Genomic DNA, 16784 nt, shown 5'->3' on the forward strand with positions numbered 1-16784 from the left:
TTTTCATAAATAAATTCAAACTAATTTCTATGATGTTCAAACTAGTATTTAGTATCTCATAGGAAACACCTAGTGTATAGGAGGTTGGATGCTAGAGTTTTGTATCTTTTCTGACGCAACCATTATATCGAGAGGAGTCAACAAAGGTAAGTTGTAGTTTGAATTTTTGATTATATGTTATAAATTTAGCATGCTATGAATTATAATGTTATAGTTTAAGTTGTAGATTCACCTAACAAACATACTTGAACATACACAGACCACAATCATTGCCAAGGACATATGAGAGGACTCCTGACAAGTGCAGGAGGTCAACAAGAGAGGTATTTATGATGAAATTTTAATACTATAAATCTTCATTAAAAAAAGGATCATTATGCATTTGAGTAATTCAATGTTAGATACATAGAATCATATAAATTTAGTAGTCTAATTTTGGGTTTTCCTTTTTTGTTTATGTAGGAGGCATCTGATCTACCTAGTGTAGCGAAGAGGCTACATTTTGATCATCCACCAGTAGCATAGGATAGTATAGTTGTCATAGGATGCATCATGAGACATTTTGAGATGGAATATGCCACAATGTATACAAAAACATTGATATTATACACATTTGGATGGCATGATCAGCCACATTTTGTATATGGATCTATGTATTTTGATATATATTTGGATAATTTGTCTATGGATACATTAAATTTGATATATATTTGTGTAATTTATCTATAGATATATGTATTTTGATATATTTTTGTCATTTATGTGTACAATGATATACATATTAATTTAGTTTAGTATTGTTCAATTTATCATGGATCATGTGTATAGTTCATGTTTATGAAATATCATTCATTTTGATCATTTTTGTTATATTTGATTCAAATGCAATAATTTTTGAATAACATTTTAGCAACCTTTATTATTAAATTTAGATGCAATGTTTAATTTTAAATGCTATCATATATGTTTAATTTGAAATAATCTTTGTAATCCCTTAAGATGTTACTATGGTTCACCCACCCAAACACACTTAGAGTACCTTAGAAATGAGATAGGTTATTGTAGGCCTTAGCATGACCATCTTGTAACATTCAACATTTCATTGATAGTCCCCACGAGCTTTGAGTTACAACCCTTATAACATCGACCTTGAAACACACTTACAGCACATTGGAGACTCTTTAGTATAGGGTGGCTACAAATGATGGAGGCTCTCCATAGCTAGAAAAAGGGTTTCATTAGGCTTGATCCACCCATTCAAAGCTAATGGCATTGATGATTCGATGCCAAGATCAGTGGTTTCAAAGTTACGTTGTGCTGCACTTATGAATTGACGCGCACTATGAGTTTTGGCATTGAGCGAGATCTTTGTGTTGAATCCAAATGGAATGTGATCTCTCAAAAATGAGATAGGTTATTTTATACCTCAACATGACCATCCTGTAGTATTTGACATTTCATTGATAGCCCCCATGAGCTCCAATTTATAACCCTTAGAAGATCGACCTCAAAATGCACTTAGAGCACCTTGGAGACTCTTTAGTACGAGGTGGCTGTGAATGATGGAGGCTCTCCATGACCAAAACAAGGGTGTCACTAGGGTTCACCAACCCATCTAGAGCTAATGACACTAATGATTTGATGCCAAGATCAGTAGTTTCAAAGTTACGTTGTAATGTACCGATGAACTAAGGCACACTACAAGTTTTGGCATCGAGTGAGATCACTGTGTTGAATCCAAATGAAATGTGATCTCTAAAAAATGAGATAGGTTATTTTAGGCCTTGGAATGGTCATCCTATAGCATTTGACATTTCATCAATAACCCCCCATGAGCTCCAAGTTATCACCCTTGGAAAATCAACCTTGAAACATATTTAGAGCACCTTAGAGACTTTAGTACGGGGTGGCCGCAAATGATGGAGGCTCTCTGTGGCTAGAACAAGGGTGTTACTAGGGTTTACCTACCCATATAGAGCTAATCGTATTGATGATTTGATGTCAATATCAGTGGTTTCAAAGTTACACTGTGATGCACCTATGAACTGAGACACACTACGAGTTTTGGCATCAAGTAAGATCGTTGTGCCAAATCCAAACAGAATGTGATCTCTTGAAAATGAGATAGGTTATTTTAGGCCTCAACATGATCATCCTATATAATTCAACATTTCCTTAATAGCCCCCACAAGCTCCAAATTATGACCCTTAGAAGATCAACCTCGAAATGCACTTTGAGCACCTTGGAGACTCTTTGATATAGGGTGGTCGTGAATGATGGAGGCTCTCTAAAGCTAGAACAAGGGTTTCTTTAGGGTTTAGTCACCCATCTAGAGCTAATAGCACTGGTGATTTGATGCCAAGATCAACAATTTCAAACTTATGTTGTGATGCACCTATGAACCGAGGCACACTATGAGTTTTGGCATTGAGCAAGATCATTGTGCCAAATCCAAAAAGGACTATGATCTATCAAAAATGAGATAGGTTATTGTAGGCCTCAACATGGCCATCTTGTAGCATTTGAAATTTCATCGATAGCCCCTACAAGTTTGAAGTTACAACCCTCAAAAGATCAACCTTGAAATGCACTTAAAGCACCTTGGAGACTCTTCGGTATAAGGTGGTCGTGAATGATGGAGGCTCTCCATGGCTAGAACAAGGGTGTCACTAGGGTTCACCCGCCCATCCAAAGCTAATGACATTGATGATTCAATGCCAAGATCAGTGGTTTCAAAGCTACACTATGATGCACCTATGAACTAAGGAACACTATGAGTTTTGGCATCAAGCAAGATCCCTGTGTTGAATCCAAATGGAATGTGATCTCTAAAAAATGAGATAGGTTATTTTAGGCCTTGGCATGATTGTCCTATAGCATTTTAAATTTCCCCACAAGCTTTGAGTTATGACCCTTGGAAGATTGAATTCAAAACACATTTAGAGCACCTTGGAGACCCTTCGGTACAGGGTGGCCGTGAATGATAGAAACTCTTCGCGGTCAGAACAATGGCAAAAAATAAGTTATTATTAAGTAAACAAATATCCCCCACAAGCTTTGAGTTATGACCCTTGGAAGATTGAATTTGAAACAAACTTAGAACACTTTGGAGACCCTTCAGTATAGGGTGGCTATGAATGATGGAAACTCTCTAAGGTCATAGCAATGGTGAAACTAGGGTTTTTATTAAGTAAAAAAATATTTTTTACCTCTCTCAAGTTTTTGGCATTGGGCATAATGCAAGTTCGGTATTTGCATGTATTAAAATTGTCATTTTTTAAGTCCCTCCACATAAATTAGATTAAGTAAAATTATCTTTGTTTCTTACATTAAATCAACAAGTTTACATTTACAATATCTCAAGTATTTCATCAATATTACATCAATACGCAATTATCAAAAATTGTAGTGTCAAAAATAGAATAGATTTTTCTTCATTATGTTCCTTATTTAGTTTTTTATCTTCATGCATGGATACTCTTCATGATGTACCTACATTCCAATATAATAAAAAATATTAGTAACTTATTGTATTAAACAAGATAATCATCGGTTCACCAAATCATTATGAACAAAATAACATTAGAAGTAAATATACCTAGTCAAGTGTTCTAGTAGGGTCCTCTCTCTATTTTAGGGTCTCCAATAGGGCTTCATGATTAGCATTAGTAATAGTAAAAATTTATTTTACTTTTCATCTTTCTTGATGCTTAAACAACTTCAGATTTGTTGCTATAATAAGATGCGAATATATGATAATTTTTGTGTGCTTCTGATAGTCTTCGAATTTAGGAATTCTATTCCTTCTAAGCATATATGTACATAGCCATGTTCTAACAATAACTATTGAACTAGTAGGATATGTGAGTCCTTCATTATTTGTGATCGGTTGTGCAAGCTTTTGTTTACCTCTTGTACAACGTGCTAACCAATAATCTAATTTCTTATCATTCCCCTCTAGTGCAACCAATGCAAATACATGTCTTGGTTGAAGAAGTTTTGATAGATGGTTATGCTTAAGTGAACTTTCCATGTCATCATTTATGATAAAGGGTATGATAGAAAACAGATTAAGATAATGTGGAGCCCATGTGTCCACCCACTCACTCGACTCATAGTGATCTCAATCATACTGAAAACAACTAAGACCAAAAGCTAGCTAGCTATCATATTCAAATCATCAATGTACTAGAATTAGAGCTCCAGAATGAATGAATTTTTGATGAGTCTCTCACTATAGCACAATCTAATCTATCACCTATGGACCCTTCCTCAAACAACCAAAAAAACTTGCATACTACTAAATCAGGAGTTCTGTCGTGTGATAATGCTAAACTACACCAATCAACAATGCTATGAGCATCAATAAGCTTTGCTCCTGAAATCTTCAATTGCTTCTTAACTAGAGCTCTCTTCACACATGCCCCTACTCCATCATGTTCCCCTTTCCCATGGCCAAACTCAAAAAAAATTCAATATGAGGCACCTCCTCTCTATGTGCATCATACATGACCAATAAAACATGTGAGCATTCTTGAATTGACTTGTGCAATTATCTAACCAAATGATGTGTCTATCCATAGCAATGCCATGCTCCTATAAGAAATCAAAATAATTCTTAAAACAATGTTGCACAAACTCGTGAGAGTGAGATCTATCATCACTCATAAAAATGGAACTCTCTAATAATCTTCCAATTATCTTCCGCACTATCAAGGGCATGTCTATATATTATGTGGACAAAAATAGAAATCTAAATGGAGTTGTAATATTAAGGTTGTGTCTCATTTTGAGGCTACAATGTGTAGTTCTCAGCAAAGTCAACACCTAATATAATAGTTTCAATGGAAAAAGTCTCCTTACACATTCTAAATTGTTGATCCAACCACTGAGACCTATGACTATGTCTTGCATACTTGTAGAAAAGATTTGTCTTTAAATTTGAAATAAAATTAGCCACACTGATTTCTTTTGCAACAAATTCACATCTAGAGCCCTCACCCCCACTCTTCAATGTGTATTTCACCATTTCATATACCATCTTTTTTACTATTATCTTCTCAAGATCTTGTTCACACCCCTTATGGAAACATGTGTCAAAATTGGATAAGCCACCACATTCTAAACACTTCTCATTTAAGAAAGCATTTCTATAAAAGAAACAACCATCAACTCTACGACATAAAAATTAATCTAGCAAGTCTCTTGATGATTTTAGAAGCCCACTAGCACCACAATTCTCCAACATTTATTTACTATGCAAAGTAGAATGGATGGAGTGTAATATTTCATGGTGCATAGAAAACTCGACATAATATTTGTAACAACATGTATTTAGAATTTTAAGTGGTACACAATAAAATTGCTTCAAAGATCTAAAAGCCCTTTGTGGTATATGCAATCTTGGATGACTCTCTCCAAATTCTTTGAACAACATAGTTTGACTTACCTCCAAATAATGTTTAGGATGTGGCGTGTGGTCTCTGATGCCAATTCTCAATTTTAACACGTCTTTAGCATTGAGTGACACTCTTAAGCTAGAGTGTCAAAACCGTGTAATTTCTTCCTTTGCATCATCAGATAGCTTCTTATCAAAATGTGGAAGTCTCCCACCAAAAGCCCATGTTTCATTTTGAAGAGGGTCATCAATTCTCTCTCTTCTACTAAGCGCTCTTCTTAAAGTAGTATGATTTAGGTTCAAGTCAATACAAGTGTATCTCATATATCTACCCTTTCTCAAATGATTACTTGCCAAAGAGGTTGTAACAACCCATCGAGCAACTCTCTTATCCTTCTCCCTACTATTTTTCCCATGCTATTAAGAGCACTGAAAAGATTCTTCACAATAATGGCATTTTTTTCAAATTTTTTATTGACACAAATCTTCATTTTGGAAAGCATAGGTCTCATCTTTTGCATCTTTAATAAGTACATAAAAAGTTGACATTGCTCTACCACTGTCTTGTTGTCGAAAAATGTCTTATATAGTCTTGAAGCCCATAACCGAATGGTTCTTTGTGATTTTTTTCCTTCCAAATTGATAATAATCATTTCATTAATTTCAATTATCCATTTTGGTGCTCTAGAACCTTCATGTCGATTATAATTAGGAGATATGTAATGTTCCTGTGCATTATCATTTTTGACATGGTCAATCATGCAATTTACATTATGAACTTGTAAAATTTCATTCTCCAAATTTTCTTTCTCTAAAATTTCACTCCTGACATTATCATTATCAATTGGTATATTTTCATTCCCCAACTATACATATTCATTATGTGACTCTATGATTTCACCTTCAATCAATACATTATCAACTTGACTCACATTTAACATACCTTGTCTCTTCCTTCGGTGATTTACCTTGTCCCTTTCCCTATATGTTGCAATGTCTTTATTCAATACCTTCCTTTTGAGTTTAGCCTTTCAACGACTATTGTTCTCCATTCAGAAAATAATATCAGACACCTAATCATACATTATAGAACCTTTTTCGATTGTATGGGCCCCAAGAAATCATTTTTCTCCAAATCCCTGAAAGTGGCCCCCAAAAAATGTGATTGTCGGATCTGTAGTGACAGAGAATATTTTGGAAAAAGTATACCAATGTTTTGGGTACTTGATCCCATATTGGGTACCTGAAATGGATGCCCAAATTTTAGAGGGAAGTCAAAATTTGGCACGTGTCGGCAATGTGAACAAATCTGTACACTATTATATATTAGTATTTTATTAAATCTAATATTTTTATATAATTAATATTATGATCATTGTTATTAAATATAATATAGTAATATATATTATTATTATATTATATTATATTATTATGATTTTAACTATTATTATTAAATATAATATAGTAATATATAATATTATTATTATTAATAATATTATTATGACCTATAAATATAATATATTAATATATATATAGATATATAATTATTATTAATATATTTAATAAGATATTATTTATGATTCGATCAGATGTGTTGAAAGGGGTCATAGGTTATCCTAGGATAACCTATGACCCCTTTCGACGCATTTCATGACAAAATATGTCCCTAGGGGCCCTAGGACCCCTAGGGACCTATTTGGTTGGTTTGAATGTGTCGAAAGGGGTCATAGGATAACTTATGACCCCTTTTGATGCATTTCTTGAAAACATATGTCCCTAGGGGCCCAGATAACCGATGACCCCTTTCGACGAATTTCATAACAAAATATGTCCCTAGGGGCCCTAGGACTCCTAGGGACCTATTTGGTTAGTTTGAATGTGTCAAAAGGGGTCATAAGATAACCTATGACCCCCTTTCGACGCATTTCTTGACAACATATGTCCCTAGGGGCCCCTAGGACTCCTAGGGATCTATTTTGTTTGTTCAAATGCATTGAAAGGGGTCATAAGTTAACATCTGATCCCTTTCAATGCATTTCAAGACAACATATGTCCTTAGGGACCTATTTGGTTGGTTTGAATACGTTGAAAGGGGTCACAAGATAACCTATGAACCCTTTTAACCCATTTCATGACAACATATGTCCCTAGGAGCCCTACAACCCCTAAGGACCTATTTGGTTGGTTTGAATGCGTTGCTTTCGATGCATTTCATGACAACATATGTCCTTAGGAGCCCTAGGACCCCTAGGGACCTATTTGGTTGATTCAAATGCATTGAAAGGGGTTATAGGTTAACTTATGACCCCTTTCGACGCATTTCATGACAACATCTCCCTAGGGGCCATAGGACCCCTAGGGACCTATTTGGTTTGTTCGAATGCATCGAAAGGGGTCATAGGTTCATGACAACATATGTCCCTAGGGGCCCTAGGACCCCTAGGGACCTATTTGGTTGGTTCGAATGCATTGAAAGGGGTCCTAGGTTAACCTATGATCCCTTTCAATGCATTTCATGACAACATATGTCCCTAGGGTCCCTAGGACCCCCAATGACCTATTTGGTTAGTTTGAATGTGTTGATTCCTATGACCCCTTTCAACACATTTCATGACAACATATGTCCTTAGGGGCCCTAGGACACCTAGAGACCTATTTGGTTGGTTCGAATGTGTCGAAAGGGGTCATAGGTTAACCTATGACCTCTGTCAACATGTTCAAACTCATTGATTAACCTATGACCCCTTTCAACGCATTTCATGATAACATATGTCCGTAGGGGTCCTAGGGCCCCTAAGGACATAACCCCAGGGGCCCTAGGACCCCTAGGGACCTATTTGATTGGTTCTAATGTGTTGAAAGAGGTCATAAGTTCATGACAACATATGTCCCTAAGGGCCCTAGGGCCTTTAGGGACCTATTTGGTTGGTTCAAATGCATCAAAAGGGGTCATAGGTTAACCTATGACAACTTTCAATGCATTTCATGACAACATATGTCCTAAGGGCCCTAGGATCCCTAGGGACCTATTTGGTTGTTTCGAATGCGTTGAATTCTATGACCCCTTTCGATACATTTCATGACAACATATGTCCGTAGGAGCCCTAGTACCCTTAGGGATCTATTTGTTTGGTTTGAATGCGTTAAAAGGGGTCATAGGTTAACTTATGACCCCTTTTGATGCATTCAAACTCATATATTAACCTATGACCCCTTTCAACACATTTAATGACAACATATGTCCCTATGGGCCCTAGGACCCCTAGGGACCTATTTGGTTGGTTCAAATGCGTCAAAAGGGGGTCATAGGTTAACCTATGACCTCTTTTGATGCATTTCATTACAACACATGTCACTAGGAGCCCTAGGACCCCTAGGGACCTATTTGGTTGGTTCAAATGCATCGAAAGGGGTCATAGGAGAACCTATGACCCCTTTCGATGTATTTCATGACAACACATGTCCCTAGGGGCCCTAGGACCCCTAGGGACCTATTTTTGTTGGTTTGAACACATTGAAAGTGGTCATAGGATAACCTATGGCCCCTTTTGATGCATTTCATGATAACATATGTTCCTAGGGGCCCTAGGACCCCTAGGGACCTATTCAATTGGTTTGAATGTGTCGAAAGGGGTATAACATTTTTGAAATCCAAAAGTTGCATCACATTCTATGCTTCACCTAGTATAAGAAAAAAATTAATTTAATTTGGTAAAGTTTTCAATTAGTTAAGGTGGTCAAACATGTGATTTTTTTATTCTGAAAAATTTATAGTAGAAAATTCATATTTAATTATTTGTTTGGAATAAAAATACCCAAAAATATGTGTCACATCTAGCCATGAGTCTACTTTTTATTATCTATAATTATACTAAAAAATATTATCATTTGATTTTGATTAAGGTGGTTAGACATACGCCTACTTTTTATTTTTGCCCTGAAACTTTTGTAGCACTGAATTAAAATCCAAAATTTTGACAAATCAAATTATTTTTTCTCCAGATAAGGCCTAGTAGTTTAGAAATTACATTCAATTTCCTACAGATTCTTTTCTTACAAAATTTTGATATAAAGCTCATAACTACTTTAAAATTACGTGTCAAGTTAACATAACTTTGATTTGTTGATTTTTCACTACCAATTAAGGCCATAGTTTGGTTGACCATGATCTTGCACATACCCATATCTTATTCAATGTGCTCATTAAACATAAAAGACACTTTTTTCATTCTACAAAATGTATAAATTTTAATCAATTAATGACTAATAAACTATGTTGAAATTCCAAGGTGATGTTATTAATCTAACTCTATATTTAAAATTTAACATAAAAAAACACATTATAATATTTGAATTTCTTATAACTTATCTCAAACTTACTTTCTTCAAGATATATCAAGTCATTGCATTCAATTCATATCTTCGCCCCAATTGAATTCACAATTTTACATGAAATTGAGTGCTTTGAGTTGAAGTGTACACTTAATTAATATGTTGGTATTTTCCTCTCTAACAAACAAATTGGGAAACAACATACTTCTTTAAGATAGAACTTAGGTCATTTTTATGATTGAAAAGAGTTTTCGTTAATTAGTTAGTAATAAGTAAATTAGTAGCAGTAATCCAAAACTTATTTGAGTCAATTGAACTAAATTTAAGTTTTATTAAAGAAAATGACACCCTTGATTTATTGGTGAAGTTGAATGAACTTTTAAAGTGTTTACTAGAGATCAGGTCTTTCTAAAATGTTTAGTCCCACACCTTCAAAGAATAAGACTAAGGTTGTACTCAAAGTGAATATGGTTGTTAAAAGACACTTCAACTCTTGATACCAAATTAAGAAGGTCAATAATTAGTTTACATATTATTTATTCATGTGTTGTGCAAGGCCGAGTGAACCCCCAATGGAGGTGACCAAGACCCCAACAAATTACCACACATTGGAAACACAACACAAAATCTGATAGAAAATTCAACTCTTTATTCATCAAATAATTGATTATATGCAATGCATCAAGTTGTAAGGCCTTCCTAGTTACGGCCAAATACAAAGCAATTATAGTAACAGCTCTGCAAGACCTCACAAGATCTAATCCAACCTTGGCTAGCCCAGATCTATAACAACACATCAATTTGGTAGAAACACCAAGCAAGATCTAAACTTATGCTTGCAAGGCACCAAGTAACCTTCTTGTTTCCTAAGCCTACACTCAGCTACTAGCTCTACTACCAAGTTCACAGCTCCAAATCTATTTCTTGAATCTTTGCTACTACCCACTAACTCTAATGCCTAAAACTCTATCCAAACCCCTCTTTTATACTTGCATGACCACAGGTAGGCCTATTGCAAATAAAATAATGTAAAATTGAAATAAACATAGTATGCCTTAAGTTGACATACAACAATCATTAAATGGACATAGGAGAAGAACAAAGACCCCAAATAGGTCCTCACATATTCCATGATCAATCTGCATTATGATCATGCACAACACATATTAAATGCACCAAGTCAATTGATCAGATCTCCCAAGAATATCCAGTCAGTGAGCCAAACCATCGAGCATACCAAGTATACACTAGCACACCTAGCAAGCATGCCTGTTGAGCTCCCACAAGCATCACCGAACACTAGTTCCACCAAGTAGAATATTAATCGAGCACCATAAGCATCACCAAGCTCCTTGGGCAAAACTACACCCAAGAACTACCCCAATAGTAACCAAGCATCACCTCCTTTCAACCGAGTTCACCAACTCCAAGGTCAAAACCACTCGAACATACAAGATCACCAACTGCCCCAAGATGCTCCTACATCATTTATGTCCCTAGTTAAATGAAGGTCCTTTTTTATCCTTGTCCCTAAATTAAAGAAGTTTGTTTATTCATACACATGTTATCTTAATTCTTAATAACATAGAACTCAACTAATTATTTACAATAAATTAAAAACCTAATAATTGATACAACCTCCTATCTTTATAACATAAATCCAAATTAAACACATAAAAATCCCTCAACCTTCACCACCTAAATAAGCTAATTATTTATATATTACCTTAATTAAAGTTCTGGAAACCACTCAATCCCGACACCAAAAAAAACAAACCAACCCCACACCCTTCCAATTGAATGCATTTGCAATATCTTACATCTCATAGGTACTAACTCTCGGCAATGACTATGCAGCCACGTATTTAGATATCTTAACAAGGGGGAATTGCTGTACGTGTTTTTTTGTTTAAACCTCCCCTACGTAAATTATCTAACTAAACTGGCCAGCTGCATAGCCATTTCCCTAACTCCCCTTGTAGAAAACCTGTTATCAATACGGAGGACGTCATAGGTGCATACACGTTATCTTATAGCAAAGCACGCACAACGCTTTTTCAACATATCCTGCAGACAACTGATGTGAAAAGCAACAATATGATTAAGTAAAACTCAATACGTGCAGCATGAAAACTGCATTTGTCGTGGAGTTGCATGAAAATGGCACCTGTATGCTATGTATTTATTTCAAACTCTCTCGTATCGTGCATTATTTCCTTCTGTACATTACATCTGTATATATTTGAGAAACCATATTTATTATCGTCTTTTCACATTTCGGAAGATAATTTGAAGGTGTAACAGCATACAAACATGTTTGTTATGATAGTTTTTATAGTGGGTGCAATTGCAAGATGGAGGACTTGAAGAGAGTCTGTTTCTAGTGAACGATTGCTGAAAAAATAAATTTGTTTTGCATTAATGGACTTTGACAATATTGGTGTCTGCACAATAGTTTTTGGATTTTAAGAATTGTGGTTTTGTGAGGGTTTTTGGTGCGTGATAGAAGAAATGGGATGGCGGTACAATGCAGGGTTGGTGCTTATTGTTATAGTTGTTCTCATATGGGTCACCTCGGCTGAAGTCACCCAGGTTAGATTTGTTGTTTTTTGTCTATATACATTATATATTAGGATTCGATTTGAGTTTGATTCTTCTTCTGAAATTGTCAGGAAATCTTTGTGAAGAACTGTAGGAATTCAGTTCTATTCTGTGGGTTTGATCTAGTTCTTATGGAAAGAAAACTCTCGTATGTTGTTGCTTAGTATGAGATGCTTTTCTTAATTTATGTATTCTTTGGTTCTCGTCCTAAGACAATACTCCCTTGTTTAAAGACATAGTTGACGGTTTCAATGATTACATAAGTTATATTGCAATAATCTACATTGCTATAGTTCAGCTCTACCTGGTGGCATGTTTGAAGGCTGACCTTTCCTAGGTATGATCAAAGAGGGCCAACAAAAGAAAAATTCTTCCCAAAACGTTAGAGACTAGATATCTTCATTGATAAGTATATTCAACCTTAGCTTGAGGGCTGGCATATGATGTGTTTGAGAGCAATATATACATTTGTTGGAGGTTTGAAACCATCTCTAGTGGTTGTTTAAACTTTTGTGTCATCTGGCAGTAGATAGTTCTAACCTGTTATTTCTGCAAAAAAATTGAAAGAATGAACTCACATTTGGATAATGATTACTTATGCTTGAGCATATTGATCAGTAGAAACACGTTAGATAAATGTTTATCTAACTAGCTTTTTCTTCTTGTTGCTTGATTGGATTTATTTTCTCTCATTTAGTATCATTTGTTTATATCAAACTATGAAATTACGAAGATAAATTTCGTTTATAGTGATCAAAGTTCTCATGTTTCTGTACACTGCAGGATATATTTCTGACGTACAAGCAACCATTTGCGCTCACATATTTGGGAGTTTCTCTTATGGTAGTCTACCTTCCCATAGCTATTATAAAAGACCGGATCTGCGGCCTGATAAGTAGGAAGCATAAAAATAACAAAAAAGGGGCGGATGCTATTGTTGACACCTCTTGTTATCTTGATTTACCAGCGAAGATAAATCTAATGTATAAAGTTTTGGAAACTAAGATGGATCATTGTCTGTCAAGAAAAGTCAATCACAATGATCTTTGTGCAGAGGAAGAAGGAAAACCACTGCTCATAAAAAGCAAAGAGGACTCTGAAGGTTTCGTGTATCAGGAAGAGCTTACATCATGGGAAGTTGCAAAATGTAGTTTTTGTATAGCACCGATATGGTTTGCTACAGAGGTAAGCTTTAATGATGAGAACCATTACACAGTCAACTCCTTATTTTTATTGAAGTCTGTGTTGCAGAGACATAGAAAATAATGGGCTAATGGAAGAGTTTATTTATGTGCTTTCTAATTTCTGTTGCATTGGAATTGCTGAAGCGCTTATTTTTTATCAGTAAAAGGCCGAAGCCATAAGTTTCTATTACCAAAAACAAATTACATACATAATAAAAACTAAAAAGCATGAGAGACCACAATATAACACACCATGTCCAGTCCAAAGAGCTCAGCTTCAACAAGCAAATAGATGCCCTTACTACACAAAACCTCAATAATGTAAGCCTAAATACTGTCCAAGATAATATAGGCCGCTCAAAGAAAATGACTGATAAAATGTAAATCTCCTTAGCTAGAACAGGCGTACAAATATAGCCTTCAGAGCCATTATCATTGTACTAAGATTGGCATGGATCAGCTTCCCAATCTTTTGCTTGTCTAAATTTCCATGGTCTGCCATCTGCAAGTGACAACAAGGAAGAGGAAGAATTACCTGAGTGGACCTTACTTTGCCACGGTGAAGCATCCCTGGCTTTATCGGCTCCTTATTAGCTCTTCAGGCAAAAATTTCTTCTACCATTTTCTCAGCAGGTGCAGACTCTGGCCTTAGATAGGGAGGAGAAAACTCTTCCTCAAAAGATAGTTTGTCCACTAGTCAAAGCCTGGAGTTTCTTTTAATCCAGACCTCCTCTGTAAAAGTTCCAAATTTCTAACAAGTGCCCATTTACAATTTTCAAAACCCTCCTTCTCCCTCAATGTAAGAAGAGGCCTCTTCAGAAAATCCAAAGCCACTAACTGCCCATCTCCTTCTTCAGAAACATAACCTTCATGGTAAACTTGTAAATTCGCATCTACATTCTCCATCGAACTTTCCATGTTACCTAACAAATTGTTATTAAACACTCTTTTGCAGATATGCATAGCCTCCAATTTCAGCAAACTCATAACCAGAAGTAAAGCAATGAAGGTCATTGGGATATCAATACTAACCTTGATCCTATGATCAGACATTATGATCTCTTTCCCCATGATTCTATGTACTGCTCTTAGTGGAGCATCATCCAGGTCTTCATTGGTTATCTTACTCCATTTGTCTTGAGTCACCTACTCTAAGAAATCCATTTGCCTTGGGCTCTTTATTGGTAGAAAATGTAGAGCTGAATCCATATTTGTTGGGCATAGTTGTATTGTCATCATAAATATGTTGTTAATTGTTAATATGTTGTTGGTTGTTGTTATGCCTGAGAGGTAGGCAGTTATAAGTCGAGATGGTTTACCTTGCACCCCCTCTAAGTTTATATGTACACCCTTGGAGGAAATATATGGCATCATCTTTATGCTTATCACTATGTATGGACTATGGAGTCATATTTGGATGTAAACTTGATTGGCATTAATGAAAGAAGTTGCAGTTCTCTAATATTACATTGCTCTTATTTGTATCTGTCACATTTCTTCCATCCATAGTATGCATTAATTTACTTTACCCGTAGTGGTAAACATTTGGCATTGTTGCCTCTACAACCTTGGGAAGTGACAAACTTTGAATGACGAAGGGAAAGAAATGGGCCACTCATAGACTATGACGAAAGTAGCCACTAGGAGGAGGAAAACCCATAACTCTTTGAAGGTGAACAGGCATTGGCATCAGACTTTGTTGTGTTACTATAGGTGTCCATCAAAACTCACGTTAAGAGAGAAGCCACTCGAGAAAAGGTGTTGGAGAGTGTCGTGTGGAGTGCCCTCCAAGTGAGTCCTGCAGTGGATCAGGTGATTTGTCATCTCCCTCATTTGTTGGCACAAAGCTTCCTTTCCCTTCAGAAACATTGAAAGGAGGTCAACCATGAGAACCGAAGGCAATAAATTCTTTGAGACTACCATCACCAAAGAGAAGAAGATGCACATGATGAAAACCATTGTAAGCAAAACAAAACCTAAAACTTTCAAAGAGAAATAAAAATAAAAGAGAACATGGGAGTGTTATGATTATGTTGCATTGATAACATGTATTGTACATGAATACTGAATTAATAAAGTGTTCTTATATATATCATGTGTTGTTTCATTTGCATGCACAAGAAGAATTCATGCCAAATTTGTTATATAAAGTTAAAAGTATAAAAGAACATATCAATGAGACTGGTGCTATTCAGTTCTCATTGCAATAGTAGGCTGATAAAGTTGATAGTTGAAGAGGCTTGCTGAGGGACTACAGGAAGGGGTACTAGAGGAAAACCGAACTAGGGTCACCATGTTAGAAAGTAAAGTCCACCAAGATAACTGAGAGGGGGGTGAATCAGTTATCTAATCAAGACAACTTTTATTAACCTTATTAATTTTCAAACATGAGATCAACATAAACAACAACCATAAGAAGCTAACTGTATACAATAATACCAGATATGTTAACTAGGGAAACCTTTAATCAAACGGAAAACCCCGATGGGGATGGTACCCACAAAATGATTTACTAATAAATAAGTTCCTTGTAAGAGGATGGACTCTATTAGGAGCCAATGAAATACATTTAGCATATAATAGTCCCTATTAGGAGACTTTGAAGCCTTGTGAGGAGATTCCAATCCTATTAGGAGTGTAGAAGGTAGAAGGACCCACTATCCAAACAACTTTAGGCACAAGATCATCGAACTCATTGTCCAAGTGGCCTCTGTATTATTCCTTTCAGAATAACAGAAAATACAACAAATTTCAGCAATTCATACTCTTGCTCCATCCTCTTACCATTCCTTTTTTGCACCAAACACTTCTAAGATCTCAATACCATATCCCCCACCTCGTATCACAATAATCCCTTTGATCACTTACTCACATGTACTAATCTTCTTCACTTATAGCATACGCATACACTTAATCCACATTATCCATATGACAACCAAGGAAACAAACCTTTTTTTATACAAGTCCTAAAAACAATTTATTGAGTTGGCCTTGAGGCATTCCCAATTACAATTACAATTACAATAGGGACTCATTAAGATAAAACAATACACAATACAATACATCTTTTCATGATTACATAACATTGTCGGCTCACAGTCTTTATGAATCTTTCACTATAACATACCATTCCCCTTGTGATTCGTCGTCCTTTGATGAACTTGAAATTGCAACGAACTTTATAAAGGAGTATTTTAAAATTGTACTATAACATACCATTCCCCTTGTGGTTCATCATCATTGATGATCTCTGCAAATTTGACACTAA

General features: G+C 35.6%; 1 protein-coding gene across 2 annotated transcripts in view; it reads left to right on the forward strand.

Moving 5' to 3' along the window:
• The first annotated feature begins 11584 nt into the window (after nt 1–11584).
• Nucleotides 11585–16784, forward strand: part of LOC149558022 (putative transporter C405.03c) — a 62149-nt gene continuing 56949 nt past the window's right edge. Inside the window, exons 1-2 of one of the 2 annotated variants that reach the window (XM_089786082.1) lie at nt 11585–11909; nt 13116–13517. In XM_089786082.1, the coding sequence (XP_089642208.1) occupies nt 11886–11909; nt 13116–13517 (426 nt within the window). In that variant the 5' untranslated portion in view covers nt 11585–11885. Of the gene's footprint in view, nt 11910–11953; nt 12324–13115; nt 13518–16784 lie in introns of those variants that run through there. The other variant, XM_089786081.1, reaches the window with a different exon arrangement.

This window comes from Cupressus sempervirens, chromosome 5, assembly GCF_028749045.1.
Source record: "Cupressus sempervirens isolate cs-2001-9-10 chromosome 5, ASM2874904v1, whole genome shotgun sequence".
Classification (NCBI taxonomy): Eukaryota; Viridiplantae; Streptophyta; class Pinopsida; order Cupressales; family Cupressaceae; genus Cupressus; species Cupressus sempervirens.